The sequence below is a fragment of the Schistocerca americana genome, chromosome 2 (assembly GCF_021461395.2).
Source record: "Schistocerca americana isolate TAMUIC-IGC-003095 chromosome 2, iqSchAmer2.1, whole genome shotgun sequence".
Taxonomy (NCBI): Eukaryota; Metazoa; Arthropoda; class Insecta; order Orthoptera; family Acrididae; genus Schistocerca; species Schistocerca americana.
This window is the reverse complement of record NC_060120.1, coordinates 253,261,323-253,277,450: the sequence shown is the minus strand read 5'-3', so window position 1 is coordinate 253,277,450 and position 16,128 is coordinate 253,261,323. Positions and strand designations below refer to the sequence as shown.

The following is a 16,128-nucleotide window of genomic DNA, read 5'->3' as shown; positions in this document are numbered from 1 at the left end:
GGCTGCCACACATTTCAGTGTAGCTCACAGTAGTTACTCGGCCATTGATTTGTCAATTTGCAGCCCGGAACTACTCCCATCTATCCACTGGAGAGCACATGACGACCTGTGTGGTAGTGACAACTTCCCTGTCTTCCTGTCACTCCCCTGGCGTCATGCCCATGGGCTTTAAACAAGGCAGACTGGGTAGCCTTCACCTCTGCTTTCACTGTTGAATCTCCCCCATATGGTGTCATTGAGCAGGTTACTACAATGATAATTTCTGCAGCGGAAAGCGCGATCGCTCGTCCTCTAGGGTGCCCCCAGTGAAAGACAGTCCCTTGGTGGTCGCCGAAAGTCGAAGGTAATTAAATAGCTTTGGCGAGCTCTACAGCGATATAAGCGGCACCCTTCTTTAGAGCACCTAACAGCCTTTAAGCGGCTCTGTGCCCGCGTTTGCCTGTTTATAAAACGATGGAAACAGGAGTGTCGGGAGAGGTACATCTCGACCATTGGGTGCCATACATCACCTTCCCAAGTCTGGACGAAGATCAGATGTCTTTTTGGGTACCAGACCCCAACAGGCGTCCCTGGGTTGATGCAAACATGATTGCCAAGCACTTTGCTGAGCACTATGCTCGAGCCTCTCCATCAGAGAACTACCCCCCCCCCCCCCCCCCAAGCCTTTCGCACCCTCAAACAGCGGATGAAAAGGAAAGTCCTCTCGTTCACTACACACCACAGTGAACCCTATAACGCCCATTTAAAGAGTGGGAGGGGCTCTTCAGCGCCTTTGCACATTGCTCCAACACAGCTCCTGTGCCGGATCGGATCTACAATCAGATGATCAAACATCTCTCGCCTGACTACAGGTGATATCTCCTTGTCATCTTCAACCAACTCTGGTGCGATGGCATGTTTCCATCGCAATGGCAGGAGAGCACCATCATTCTGGTGCTGAAACCCGCTAAAAATCCACTTGATGTGGATAGCTACCGACTCCATCAGCCTCACCAACATTCTCTGTAAGCTGCTGGAACGTAGGTTGTGTCAGTGGTTGGGTTTTGTCCTGGAGTCACGTGGCCTACTGGCTCCATGTCATGGTGGCTTCCGCCAGAGTCACTCTACCACTGAATGTATCCCTTGAGTCTGCCATCCAAACAGCCTTTTCCAGATGCCAACACCTGGTTGCTGTCTTTTTTGACTTACGTAAAGCATACAACACTACCTGGCTACATCATATCCTTGCCACATTGTATGAGTGGGGTCTCGGGGGCCTGCTCCTGATTTTTATCGAAAACTTCCTGTCGCTCCATACTTTCCATGTCCATGTTGGTGCCTCCCATAGTCCCCCCCCCCCCCCCTCATATTCGGAAGAATGGCATTCTGCAGACCTCTGTATTTCTGTTGGCATCGTAACGTTCATCCGGACCCTGAACTTTATCTTAATGACGATCCACTCACTGTAATGGAGACATATCAATTGTTAGGACTGGTTTTCAATGCCCGATTAACTTGGCTACCTCACCTTTGCCAGCTTAAGTGGGAGTGCTGGCAGCACCTCAATGCTCTCCGCTGCCTGACCCACACCAACTGGGGTGCAGATCGCTCTAGGCTGCTGCAGCTCTACAGAGTCCTTGTTCAATCCCGCCTTGACTGTGGAAGACTGGTTTACGGTTTGGCGGCACCCTCGGCATTGCGTTTACTTGATCCAGTGCCCCACTGTGGCGTTCGCCTAGCGGCGGGAGCTTTTAGAACAAGTCTGGTGACCAGGGTCCTTGTGGAGGCTGGAGTCCCTCCATTGAAGGTTAGGTGTGCATAACTTCTCGCCAGTTATGTTACACACGTTCGTAGTTCTCCTGAGCATCCGAATTACCGTCTCCTTTTAGCACCCACGGCAGTTCATCTCCCGCATCGGCAGCCCAGGTCAGGGCTCACGATTCTCTCCAAGTACCTCCCCTTTACCACCTCTATTTGAGGTCCATTCACGTACACCTCCATGGTGTACACCTTGGCCGAAGCTTCATCTGGACCTTTTGCATGGGTCTAAGGACTCTGTTAACCCTGCCGCTCACTGGTGTCACTTCCTCTCGATTCTTGATGTGTTCCGGGGTTCTGAAGTTGTTTACACTGATGGCTCAATGGCTGATGGTAATGTTCGCTTCCCCTCTGTCCACAGAGGCCATGTTGAATAGCATTCCTTGCCTGCTGGCTGCAGTGTATTCACTGCAGAGCTTGTGGCCATATTTCGTGCACTTCAGTACATCCGTTCCTGTTCTGGTGAGTCATTTCTTCTCTGTTCTGACTCCCTGAGCAGCGTACAAGCTATTGACCAGTGCTACCCTCGCCATTCTTTGGAAGCGAACATCCAGAAGTCCATCTCTGTGCTGGAATTGTCCAGTCGTTCAGTGGTGTTTGTGTGGACCCCAGGACACATTGGAACCCCAGGCAACGAACTTACTGACAGGCTGGCCAAACAGGCTATGCAGAAACCACTGCTGGAGTTGGACATCTCTGAAACTGACCTGCATTCTGTCTTACACCACAAGGTTTTTCGGCTTTGGGAGACAGAGTGGCATAACAGTATGCGCATCAAATTGCATGTCATTAAGGAGACTACGAATGTGCAGAAGTCTTCCCTGGGGGCTTCTCGCAGGGAATCAGTTGTCCTTTGTCGGCTTCGCATTGGCCATACATGGTTACCTCCTCCGTTGCAAGGATCTGCCTCAGTGTCTCTGTGGCTCCCAAATGACAGTCGTCCACCTCTTGCTGTACTGCCCACTTTTAGCCACTCTGCGGTGGACTTTTAACTTTCCCAGCACACTACCTTTGGTGTTGAGTGACAATGCCTCAACAGCAGCTTTAGTCTTATGTTTTCTTTGTGAGGGTGGGTTTTATCATTTGATCTAAGTTTTAGCTCATGTCCCTTCTCTCTCTGTGTCCTCGAACCTAGGGCTTTTAGGGTATAGGTTTTAATGTGTTGCAGAGTGGCTGGCTTCTCCTTTTTTATTCTCATGGTCAGCCAGCCATGGTAATCTGCTTTCTTGTTTTTAGTCTCTTCTCCCTGTTTCTTGTGTCTCTCTGTAGTTTTTTTGTCCTGTTTTGTCCATTGTAGTGTTCGTTGTCCTTCTGTCACTCTTCTGGTTCTTCCTTTCTCCTGTTATTGTGCTGTATGTCTTCTTTGTTTTCTTCTTTCCCTTGGGTAATTGTTCTACTGGGAACAAGGGACCGATGACCTTGCAGTTTGGTCCCCTTCTTCTCTTTTAAACCAACCAACCTAATGGAACATGTAAATACTCCAAAATTCATAGGAGTAACCATCCAGAGCATCGTAAAGTGAATGACCACATAAAACAAATTGCAGGAAAAGTGAATGACCTACTGAGATTCTTAGGAAGAATCTTGAGGAAATGTAATATATTCACAAAAGGGGTGACATACAAAACACTTCCTTGTGCAATTATTGAGTATTGTTCAACAGTCTTGGGCCCTTACCAAGAAAAAACAACAGAAGGGGGACAGGATCCAGTGAAAAGTGTCGTGTTTCATCATGGGATCATTTAGTCAGTGCGAGAGCACTGCAGAGATGCTCAACAAACTCCATTGGCAGACACTAAAAGAGAGGCATTGCGCATCATAGAAAGGTTTACTTCTGAAATCCTGGGAGTGCATGTCCGAAGAGTTGGGAGCATATTACTTCCTCCTACATTCATCTCACAAAATGACCATGACAAGAAAATCTGAGAAATTAATGCAAAGGCTTACCGACAGTCAGTCTTCTCGCACACCTTCATGAGTGGAACAGGGAAGGGGGCATCAGTTAGTCATACCAAAAGTACCCTCTGCCACACACCATCAGGTGGTTTGCGGAGTATTGATGTAGATATGTTAGTGACTGAGCATGCTCTCTCTTTATTTTTGATGGATAAAAGCACATACATGTCATCCGTTTTATGCCATGTTAATGCTACACATACTTCCAGATATTCAACCGAGTTGTTGTCACCACTTTACACTTAATATTTCATTGGTTTTCACCTTTTTCTGCAGTGGTTGATCTACCTTTTTCCGCTGCTTGTTTTACTCCTTTCTCTTGTAATCATAGTGATAAACCCAGCACTCACCAATGGTGATTTGGTGACCAAAGAAGTCATCTGAATTCACCTAACAGAGATGTAACATTTCCGCTGCTACAACAGTTTAGTGGACTTTTTTGAATGAGGGTAGCATTGTAGTACGTAGGAGGCAACAACCTTTTGTCATATTCAAAATTACCCTTACCAATTTCCACTTTTTGATTGTGTTAACACCATTCTTCGAGGATCAGGGTCTCAGCTTCCCATGTCATTCCCTATTCTTCACAGAGATATGATCTTCCACTTCGTGTTTCGTCATTCACACTTGTTTGACCACAACGGACACTGTCGTGTTACATAACTACTGTGTCGTTTGATGGTGCACGTCTCTGTGCTGCTTTACCTACTCATCATAGATTGTTTCTGCATTATTCCCCTTCAGATGCAGAAAATGAATTATCGCACTCTACTACACTTTATTAGTTGGCTGTGCAATTATGCTTTGGCACTCCATAGTGCTGTGTTACTGTAATGTGGTGTGGGTATTCTGGTGTGTAACTCCAAACAAGCGAAAACCTAGTTACATAACTTTATCTTTAGAGCTGATGATTACAACTTTTATGACTAACGCTCATGTTATGCAGCTTCAGATGATATTGTTCTATAAAAAATTACCTTCGTTCCATATATTCAGGCTACTAAGTGCCAGTTCTCTGAAGTAGTTTGGGTCACATTTTCAGTGCTCACTTTCTTCTGGATGCAGCCAGTGTTAGGTAGTGGAAACACTAGATGTAGTAGTAATTGCATTAGCTTCAATGGGCTGCATTGTGTTCCATGGTGTAATTTTTGTCATATTATAAAATACAAGGGTTGGAACTTTGATAGTGGCAACTATTTACTTACAACTTGTACAAAATAGAGATATGTTTCAAAGTTATGCTATCCTTCAGAGTAGTCACCAGCATTGTCTATAACTTATTGTCAGAGATGTGGAAATCGTAGGATACCCTTTGCTGCACCAATTGTGTTGATAGTGCGTGTGAGGCTGTGTATTGTTCAACGAATCACTGTAACACTGAAGCGAATGCCATGAAGTGAAGTGGTCCTGCCTATTAGGAATCAAGTTGAATCGACAATGACTCAAGTCTGGTGAGAACAGCACTCCATAGCCCCGATGATCAAACAAACTGTAACAACTTATTGCATATGCGCCTGAGCTTTGTCCTGCAAAATGATGGGCGGGGACATGCAGGAAGTGTTGCCTCTTCTTTCTTTAAGCTGGACACAGGGGTTCAAAAATGAACAGCTTAGAGAAAGTGGTGATGACAATTCCTGCAGCACCTGCACATCATTTTTCAGGACAGTGCTCAGATGCATATGGAGTGAGATGTGACAGGTTTGTTTGATCGACAGGGCTGCGAAGTGCTGTACTCCCCAGACTTAAGCCATTGTGGCTTCAACTTGATTTCTAATGTGTAGGAAACACATCATGCCATTCGCTATAGAACTGTTGCAGATATTTGCTGGGCAATAGACTGCTCCACTTTTAAGTATCGACACAGCTGACATTATTAGCGGTACCCAACAACATCCACACAACTGGCAATAGGTTGTTCACAATGCAGGTGACATCAGTAAAACTTTGAAACAAGTTTATTTTGTGTAAGTGTAAATAAATAGTTGCCACTATTAATGTAATAACAGTGGTGAGTGAGGCCGTCACCAATGATCCACTATGGTGTTTGTGAACTGTGCCATTGGCTCCAAATAGGAAAAAAAGACTTCTGTTATTTCCACTTTCATACGGCAATCTATTTATGGGCCAAGGAACACTTCAGACCCTGGCAGCCAGCATAATTAAACATCTGTTCATTGAATGAAATTTTCACTCTGCAGCGGAGTATGCACCGATATGAAACTTCCTGGTAGATTAAAACTGTGTGCCAGACCAAGAGTCGAACTCGGGACCTTTGCCTTTCGCGGGCAAGTGCTCTACCAACTGAGCTACCCAAGCACGACTCACGCCCCGTCCTCACAGCTTTACTTCTGCCAGTACCTCGTCCCCTACCTTCCAAACTGGAAACATCATCTTTGCTTTGTCTTACTTTGTAATGCTAATTATTGCTATTCTGATCAGATGAAGCGCCATCTGTCGGACATTTTTTGAAATTTTGTATTTTTTTGGTTCTAATAAAACCCCATGTCACTCCAAGCATGTGTGTCAATTTGTACCTCTCTATCTACATTATTCCGTGATTTATTCAGTTTTCAAATTTATACTGACTTTTTGATCACCCGGTACTTAGAGAGAACCCATGTTGTCAACCAACAAGTACATCCCTGACACACACACACACACACACACACACACACACACACACACACACACACACAATTGGTATAAAACTGATAATTCCAATTGTATTCCAGGAGAAGTCAAAGACAAAAGAGGCAGGTTCAGCGGCAAGTAAGGGTCCAGCAACAGGTGATGTGGAAAGACGAAAGCTCGAAGATGAGCTGCGCGAGGCTCGAGAAGCTGCTATTGCTGCAAGAGTGCAAATGGATGCATTGAGGGTAAGAAACATCTCACAGAGACTGTAGAAGTCATATTCTTCTTGTTTTTCAACCTGTCCTCACTTATATTTTCTGTGTTGATGGTACTCAAAGTAAGGGAAAAATCTGAGATAAGTAACGAAAGTTCAAGGTACGTTACTTTGGGTAATGTTGGTCTGACAATCTCACTATAGAGAAGTGCAAAATAGTATACATAACTGTAGAATTCGTCATTACACCAACATGATAACTGCTACTTCTAATACAACCACACCTCTACAACCATTCACTCCTGCAAGACTACTGTCCTACCTTCCTCACTGACATTCCAGCTCTTTTAGAATTTGCGGTCATCTATTTCTTACTTGTTGTGACAGATATAAAGTGACTGTTTTTTGGTCACATGTGATAATCAAGTTTAAACTGATTGTAATCATATTATTTTGCATGTTATAGGCTAATTTTCTAATCCAGAAAAGCAAGTAAATCGCTATGAGAGGAGCGGGAAGGAGTTTGAGGGAGAGGGGGGGGGGGGGGGGGGGGGGGGACATAGGCATAGGCATACACATCAATGAATAAAAGTGGATAAACACAGATTCACAGTTCCAGAAGTTTCTTTGTCAAATGGAAGAGGTAAGAGAGTTACATGAAACAAGTCTATCAGGGATTTAGTAGACTGTGTTATCACGAGAACTCTAGATCAAGGCATGATGAGAAAGAAATGATGTCCGAATGTGCAGCTATGTCTCCTGTAGATGAGTAGGCCCATTTCCTTCTATGTTTTGTTTCATTTGCTAGACAGAGAAATTGGTCAATTCAAAAGGCAATGATGTGGCATGTTTCGTTTGCAGTTATTTGTATCAGCTGCCACTTCTTAACCAAAAGTATTCCCATCAAAGTAACATATTCTAGACAGCTACTCAGAAACAATATATTAGAAGCTTCACAAGAGTGTGCCTCCCCCCCCCCCCCCCCCCACACACACACACACAGATGATTTATAATTGCATGCTAATTGTGACAACATGTTTCAGATTTTTCTCTGTAAGATACGTTACATACTTTAGTAAAACCTTTATTTAATTTACATCAAATTAACATTTGCTGTTCATGAACTAGTGATCATTTTATTCTCACATTTCACATATGATAATAAAACTAGAAAACTAGTGTAAGTTGTGTATTACTTGGTGAAGCAAAATGAAGAGGTGACTAGTCTGATAGCCCTGTCGTGTTTATCCCCAAGAAGCAGAGAGGGAAGGCATAATAGTAACAGACTACATCGCAGTGTTCTTACAAATGATACAATGTCACACACTACACAGCTATGTTCCAGTGCAATGCGTACATCAACAAACATTGATTGTGGCTTTTGTGTGGTGATATTCCTCACACACTATCATTATGACAGCATTTATTTGCAGTGTAATGTGTGTGAACTAACGTTTCATCTGAATAAACCACTAGTTGCTTTAATTCTGGTACTTCTTTAACTAATTTAGTGTGCCTTTTTTTTTAACTGAGTCATTTGATTCGGACAGGATGACTAATTTTGTCCGGTACCTTTTAAAAGCAAATCTCAGACAGAGCCTTTTTCTCAGAGTTCCCTCACCTTCTCTGAAATCCAGTTCTGATGTGACAAAAGCTTGTGCTTCTTGCAAAGTTTGTATATCTCTGTAGTGCTCATAATACTGCAGAAATTGCTACATAGTGACACATTTAACCATTGTTAGTGGTATATATATTATATTTACTTTTCTCCTCCTCCTCCTCCTCCTCTGAGACAACTATTATGAATTTCACTCATAGCACCAAGCACCATATCCCTACTTTTGTAATTTGTACATCACCAACTTACTCAACTTTAACATTTTACTTCTGCATCCCATCACCTCTTCTGCCAGCACTGTCACACCTTTCTCCTCCTCACTGCTACAAGTTTAAAAACATTGATAACAAGCCATTGTGGTTGCCCATGAAGTCATTTTCAGTGGTCTGCACTTGCACTGAGAGATAACAGTGCACAGTAATTTGAACTGGAACATAGCTGTTCATAGTGATTGGACCAAAATAGTTCCCTCTGTGACTGGGTTTACAATTTGCTGTGTCGAGTAATATGTCATTACATTAATTTGCACTTAATTTTTTGGGACATTTTCTGTTGAATGTACTCAAATATAAAACACAGGTTGTAAGCCCAGAGTAACAGTATTTGTTACTGACATGGTATAAAAGAATGACATTTTCACTCTGCAGCAGTGTGTGCACTGATATGAAACTTCCTGACAGATTAAAACTGTGTACCGGACCAAGACTTGAACTTGGGACCTTTGCCTCTTGTGAGCAAGGCCTCTGGTGGCTGAGCTACCCAGGCACGACTTGCAAAATGCCCTGACTGTTTTACTTCCTCCAGTAAAGTAGGTCACGAGTCGTGCTTTGGTAGCTCGGCCAGTAGAACACTTGCCCACAAAAGGCAAAGGTCCAGTACACAGTTTTAATTGGCCAGGAAGTTTCAAGTTACTAGGGTTTTTTTATTTTGTCATTAAGTTGAATCAGTATAATCACCAATTTTTGTTCTGGATGGCACAGGCGGGGAAGAGGGACCTAGAGGGCACAGTGCGTGACCTCAGGGCATCACTGGCCGAGACAAAGTCTGAATTGGAGAGGCAGCGGCGACGCGCAACCTACGGCACGGGAGGCGGAGCTGCTGCTGGTGGCAAGCCACTGCGGTCCCCCAAGTCCCCCACCACTGCCACCAGGACTGTCAGGCAAAATGCACAGGTGCGATTGCCAAGCTGCATCCACAGTTTTGTAGAAAACTGCTGATAGTGAAATAAAGTGTATCGTTTGAATCATGTACTAGCTACCGTTTTTCTCTGTGATAAATAGGTGAGGTGGTGCTGCCTCGGCACATCAGGTAGGCAAAGGGTTTTTCTGTTGCTCATCATCAGTAGCTGTATAGGGCAGCAATGTTTACTGTCATGTCATACAGTCGACCACATAAAACTAAATGAAAAATGTACCTGCCAGTATAAAAGTAGACTTCAGCTCAAAAGGCAGAGATAGGATGAAAGATTTCCAAGCTTATGAAATTTTCGAATTACCTTAGACTAGGGGGAAAGACACAGAAATTCTTTCTAAAAATATACCTACTTGATGGGATCTGTCAGCACTTTTGAGGGAGAGGGAGAGGGAGGCGTTGGATGGATCACAGTTTATGGATTTTTATCAAAGGAAAATTCTATTGAGAAAACTAATAAATGTGAGACAGGTATGAGTGGCCTGCTTTTTCTTTTTGAGCTTCACCACACTATCCCTCTCTCCTCCCCAAGGGAACTACTGACTATTGTGAAAGTCAGGATAACCTCATCGTTTTTATTTTCACATGTCTATTAGCACTTACCCTCCTGAAGGTAAGTAGTGACCAGTTTGTTCATTTATTTATTCATTCAAATGGTGGCAGAACAACAGCTATTTACAAAGTAAAACACAAAAACACAGTGTGTAGGCTGTCATTAGTGATCTAGGTCCAGCAACTGCAGCCTGTTAATTGCCAACAGTGTGGCATATGGGCTCAATGTTTCTGCTGAGAGCGTTTCCTGAGGTGGTGTTTTGTCTTGTGTTTGTGAGCTCTGAAGTTCTAGGCGGTGAAGTTGTCGAGCCCCAGTTTATACGTTAAGCCATTGCATCAAGATGAAGACCGCCCTGAGTCAGTTGAATTACATCCCCTTCAGAAATTGTAAAAGGGATGCTCTGTGGTGTAGCACGGCCGATCCATCGATGCAGCAGCTCCGTGGTCACGTACTCACAAACTTCGTGATCAAAATGGGGTGGAGCCCCATCCTGCTGAAAGATGAACTGAGAGTCCAATTGCATTTGAGTCATCAGCCATTGCTGCAACGTGTCCAAGTAGGAATGTCTAGTGACTGTGCTCTCGGCAAAGAAGAATGGCCCGTACAGTTTTCAACGTGACAAGGCGCAAAAACATTTACCTTTGGGGAATTGCGCTCAAATTCAATGCATTCATGTGGATGCTTTGTACCCCAGATTTGACAATTATGCTTGTTCACTTTCCCATTAGTGTGAAAAGTGGTTTCGTCACTAAAAATTAAGCGATCACCAATGCCATCCCCATCCTCATTCAATTGTTGCAACTGCGAACAAAACTAAAAACGCTTGTCTTTGCCGTCGTCATTGAGCTTGTGCACTAGCTCCAGTTTGAATTGTTTCAAAGACAACTTCTGCCGCAGGACTTTCCACACTGTCATTGGAGCCATTTCAAGTTCATGGGATGCACAATGCACCGATTTCTTTAGACTCCTTATGAATGGCTCTCGTACATGCTCCACATTCACTTCTCTTTGCTGGGCACAAGCAACCCGCCGTAACCAATTTGTTGTGCCAGTGGTAAATGGCCTTCCTTGTTGGTGGCTTCTTACCATACTTGGTTCTAAACACCCGTTGAGCAGCTGTAGTATACTTGTTTTTATCGAACTCCCAACACACAGAAAGCTCGCTCCACACGTGAACTCGCCATGTTTGTGACTAGCGCCGACTATCGGCAAATTACCAAACTACACTGTATGCGTGAAGCTTTCAGTGAATTCGAAAGTAAAATTCTATGTACCGACTTGACAGAAAATCCTAGGAAGGTCTGGTCTTTCGTTAAATCAGTAAGTGGCTCGAAACAGCATATCCAGACACTCCGGGATGATGATGGCATTGAAACAGAGAATGACACGCGTAAAGCTGAAATACTAAACACCTTTTTCCAAAGCTGTTTCACAGAGGAAGACCGCACTGCAGTTCCTTCTCTAAATCCTCGCACAAACGAAAGAATGGCTGACATCGAGATAAGTGTCCAAGGAATAGAAAAGCAACTGGAATCACTCAACAGAGGAAAGTCCACTGGACCTGGACCTGACGGGATACCAGTTCGATTCTACACAGGCCTCTCTTCAAAATGACATATGTATGATATCTGTACAATGTTTGGTTCTTGTGCAATAAAAAACTGAAAGTGTTACCGGACTTTATTTACACCCTGCATATTGGGGCACACTACAACCCTGTCTCACTCCAGTCTCAATCACTGCTTTGTTTTCATGCTCTTTGACTCTTGTAACTGCCATCTGATTTCTTATACATTGTAGATAACCTTTTTCAGAATTGTTTGTGCCGGTCATCTGCAGTAACTTATATTTTTCTACTTATAGAGTAAGCAACCATTCATCACATAAGATAGAAATTTTATCTAAGTCATCCTAAAGTCACACGATGACCACTACACTTCCTCATACACTGAAGCTCATTAACAAAAAGTTCCAGATTGTTGCTCACTTTATCCATTTGATCATTTATGTATAAACAGAACATGAGCAGTCCTGTCACACTTTCCTGGGCACCCCTGATGATATCTCTGCCTGTGATGAACACTCGCCTTCCAGGACAACGTAGTGGGTTCTGTTACTTCAGAATTCTTCGAACCACTCATGTATCTGGAAACCTAAACTATATACTCAGACCGTTAGCGGTCTGCAGTTGGGCACTGGGTAACATGCTTTCTGGAAACCTAGGAATAAGGAATCTGCCTGTTGCCCTTCATATGTAGTTCACAAGATACTGTGTGAGAAGAGCAAGCAGAGTTTTGTAAGAGCGATTCTTTGTAAATACATACTGTGATTTGTGGTCAGAAACTTTTCTGTCTCAATGAAATTTTTATATTTGAACTTAGATGTTGTTGTTGTTGTCTTCAGTCCTGAGACTGGTTTGATGCACCTCTCCATGCTACTCTATCCTGTGCAAGCTTCTTCATCTCCCAGTACCTACTGCAGCCTACATCCTTCTGAATCTGCTTGGTGTATTCATCTCTTGGTCTCCCTCTACAATTTTTACCCTCCACGCTGCCCTCCAATACTAAATTGGTGATCCCTTGATGCCTCAGAACATGTTCTACCAACCGATCCCTTCTTCTAGTCAAGTTGTGCCACAAACTTCTCTTCTCCCCAATTCTATTCAACACCTCCTTGTTAGTTATGTGATCTACCCATCTAATCTTCAACATTCTTCTGTAGCACCACATTTCGAAAGCTTCTATTCTCTTCTTATCTAAACTATTTATCGTCCATGTTTCACTTCCATACAGGGCTACACTCCATACAAATACTTTCAGAAACGACTTCCTGACGCTTAAATCTATACTCGATGTTAACAAATTTCTCTTCTTCAGAAACACTTTCCTTCCCATTGCCAGTCTACATTTTATATCCCCTCTACTTCGACCATCATCAGTTATTTTGCTCCCCAAATAGCAAAACTCCTTTACTACTTTAAGTGTCTCATTTCCTAATCTAATACCCTCAACATAATCCGACTTAATTCGACTACATTACATTATCCTCGTTTTGCTTTTGTTGATTTTCATCTTATACCCTCCTTCCAAGACACTGTCCATTCCGTTCAACTGCTCTTCCAAGTCCTTTGCTGTCTCTGACAGAATTACAGTGTCATTGACGAAACTCAAAGTTTTTATTTCTTCTCCATGGATTTTAATACCTGCTCTGAACTTTTATTTTGTTTCCTTCACTGCATGCTCAATATACAGATTGAATAACATCGGGGAGAGGCTACAACCCTGTCTCACTCCCTTCCCAACCACTGCTTCCCTTTCATGCCCCTCAACTCTTATAACTGCCATTTGGTTTCTATACAAATTGTAAATAGCCTTTCGCTCCCTATATTTTACCCCTGCCACCTTCAAAATTGGAAAGAGAGTATTCCAGTCAACATTGTCAAAAGCTTTCTCTAAGTCTACAAATGCTAGAAACGTAGGTTTGCCTTTCCTTAATCTAGCTTCTAAGATAATCCGTAGGGTCAGTATTGCCTCACATGTTCCAATATTTCTACGGAATCCAAACTGATCTTCCCCAAGGTCGGCTTCTACTAGTTTTTCCATTTGTCTGTAAAGAATTCGCATTAGTATTTTGCAGCCATGACTTATTAAACTGATAGTTCGGTAATTTTCACATCTGTCAACACCTGCTTTCTTTGGGATTGGAATTATTATATTCTTCTTGAAGTCTGAGGGTATTTCGCCTGTCTCGTACATCTTGCTCGCCAGATGGTAGAGTTTTGTCAGAACTGGCTCTTCCAAGGCCGTCAGTAGTTCTAATGGAATGTTGTCTACTCCCGGGGCCTTGTTTTGACTCAGGGCTTTCAGTGCTCTGTCAAACTCTTCACGCAGTATCATATCTCCCATTTCATCTTCATCTACATCCTCTTCCATTTCCATAATATTGTCCTCAAGTACATCGCCCTTGTATAGACCCTCTATATACTCCTTCCACCTTTCTGCTTTCCCTTCTTTGCTTAGAACTGGGTTTCCATCTGAGCTCTTGATATTCATACAAGTGGCTCTCTTTTCTCCAAAGGTCTCTTTAATTTTCCTGTAGGCAGTATCTATCTTACCCCTAGTGAGATAAGCCTCTACATCCTTACATTTGTCCTCTAGCCATCCCTGCTTAGCCATTTTGCACTTCCTGTCGATCTCATTTTTGAGACGTTTGTATTCCCTTTTGCCTGCTTCATTTACTGCGTTTTTATATTTCCTCCTTTCATCAATTAAATTCAATATTTCTTCTGTTACCCAAGGATTTCTACTAGCCTTCATCTTTTTACCTACTTGATCCTCTGCTGCCTTCACTACTTCATCCCACAGAGCTACCCATTCTTCTTCTACTGTATTTCTTTCCCCCATTCCTGTGAATTGTTCCCTTATGCTCTCCCTGAAACTCTGTACAGCCTCTGGTTTAGTCAGTTTATCCAGGTCCCATCTCCTTAAATTCCCACCTTTTTGCAGTTTCTTCAGCTTTAATCTACAGTTCATAACCAATAGATTGTGGTCAGAGTCCACATCTGCCCCTGGAAATGTCTTACAATTAAAAACCTGGTTCCTAAATCTCTGTCTTGCCATTATATAATCTATCTGATACCTTCTAGTGTCTCCAGGATTCTTCCATGTATACAACCTTCTTTTATTATTCTTGAACCAAGTGTTAGCTATGATTAAGTTATGCTCTGTGCAAAATTCCACCAGACAGCTTCCTCTTTCATTTCTCTCCCCCAATCCATATTCACCCACTACGTTTCCTTCTCTCCCTTTTCCTACTCTCGAATTCCAGTCACCCATGACTATTAAATTTTCGTCTCCCTTCACTACCTGAATAATTTCTTTTATCTCATCATACATTTCATCAATTTCTTCTTCATCTGCAGAGCTAGTTGGCATATAAACTTGTACTGCTGTAGTAGGCATGGGCTTCGTGTCTATCATGGCCACAATAATGCGTTCACTATGCTGTTGGTAGTAGCTTACCCGCACTCGTATTTTTTTATTCATTATTAAACCTACTCCAGCATTACCCCTATTTGATTTCGTATTTATAACCCTGTATTCGCCTGACCAAAAGTCTTGTTTCTCCTGCCACCGAACTTCACTAATTCCCACTATATCTAACTTCAACCTATCCATTTCTCTTTTTAAATTTTCTAACCTACCTGCCCGATGAAGGGATCTGACGTTCCACGCTCTGATCCGTAGAATGCCAGTTTTCTTTCTCCTGATAACGACGTCCTCTTGAGTAGTCCCCGCCCGGAGATCCGAATGGGGGACTATTTTACCTCCGGAATATTTTACCCAAGAGGACGCCATCATCCTTTAACCATACAGTAAAGCTGCATTCCCTCAGGAAAAATTAGGAAGTGTTATAGGCCCTCTATTGTTCCTGATCTATATTAACGACATAGTAATGTCTGGCTCTCCCCAAGGAAGTATTATAGGCCATGTACTGTTTCTAATATGTATAAATTATTTAGGAGGCAATCTGAGCAGCTGTCTTAGATTGTTTGCAGATGATGCTGCCATTTATCCAGCAAAGTCATCAAATGATCAAAACTAATTTAAAAATGTTTTAGACATGAAGTCTATGTGGGCCAAAAAGTGGCAACCGACCCTAAATTATGAAAAATGTGAGTTTATCCCACATGAGTAGTAAAATCAATCTCTTAACTTTCAGTTGCATGATAAATCACACAAATCTGAAGGCTGTCAGTTCAACTAAATGCCTAGGAAATAAAATTATGAACAACTTAAATTGGAACAGTCACTTAGATAATGTTGTGAGAAAGGCAAACCAAAGACTGTGATTCAGTAGAATACTTAGATGATGCAACAGGTCTACTAATGAGATTGCCTACACCATGCTTTTCCACCCTCTTCTGGAGTATTGTTGTGCAGAGTGGGGTGCGCATCAAATAGGATTGACAGAGGATATCAAAAAAGTCCAAAGAAGGGCAGCTTGTTTTGTACTCTCGCGAAACAGGGGACAGAGTGCCACAGATATAATATGCAGATTGGGGTAGCAGTCATGAAAACAAAGGTGTTTTTCACCATGGCAAGATCTTTTCACGAAGTTTCAATCTCTAACGTTCCCCTCTGAATGCGAAAATATTTTGTTGGTGC

At 42.8% G+C, this 16,128-nt stretch overlaps 1 protein-coding gene across 1 annotated transcript in view; it reads left to right on the top strand.

Moving 5' to 3' along the window:
* Window positions 1-16,128, top strand: part of LOC124595126 (centrosomal protein of 162 kDa) — a 241,962-nt gene that overhangs the window by 176,302 nt on the left and 49,532 nt on the right. The window contains exons 7-8 of the mRNA XM_047133724.1: window positions 6,486-6,629; window positions 9,198-9,389. Coding sequence (XP_046989680.1) covers window positions 6,486-6,629; window positions 9,198-9,389 — 336 coding nt within the window. The remainder of the gene's footprint in view (window positions 1-6,485; window positions 6,630-9,197; window positions 9,390-16,128) is intronic.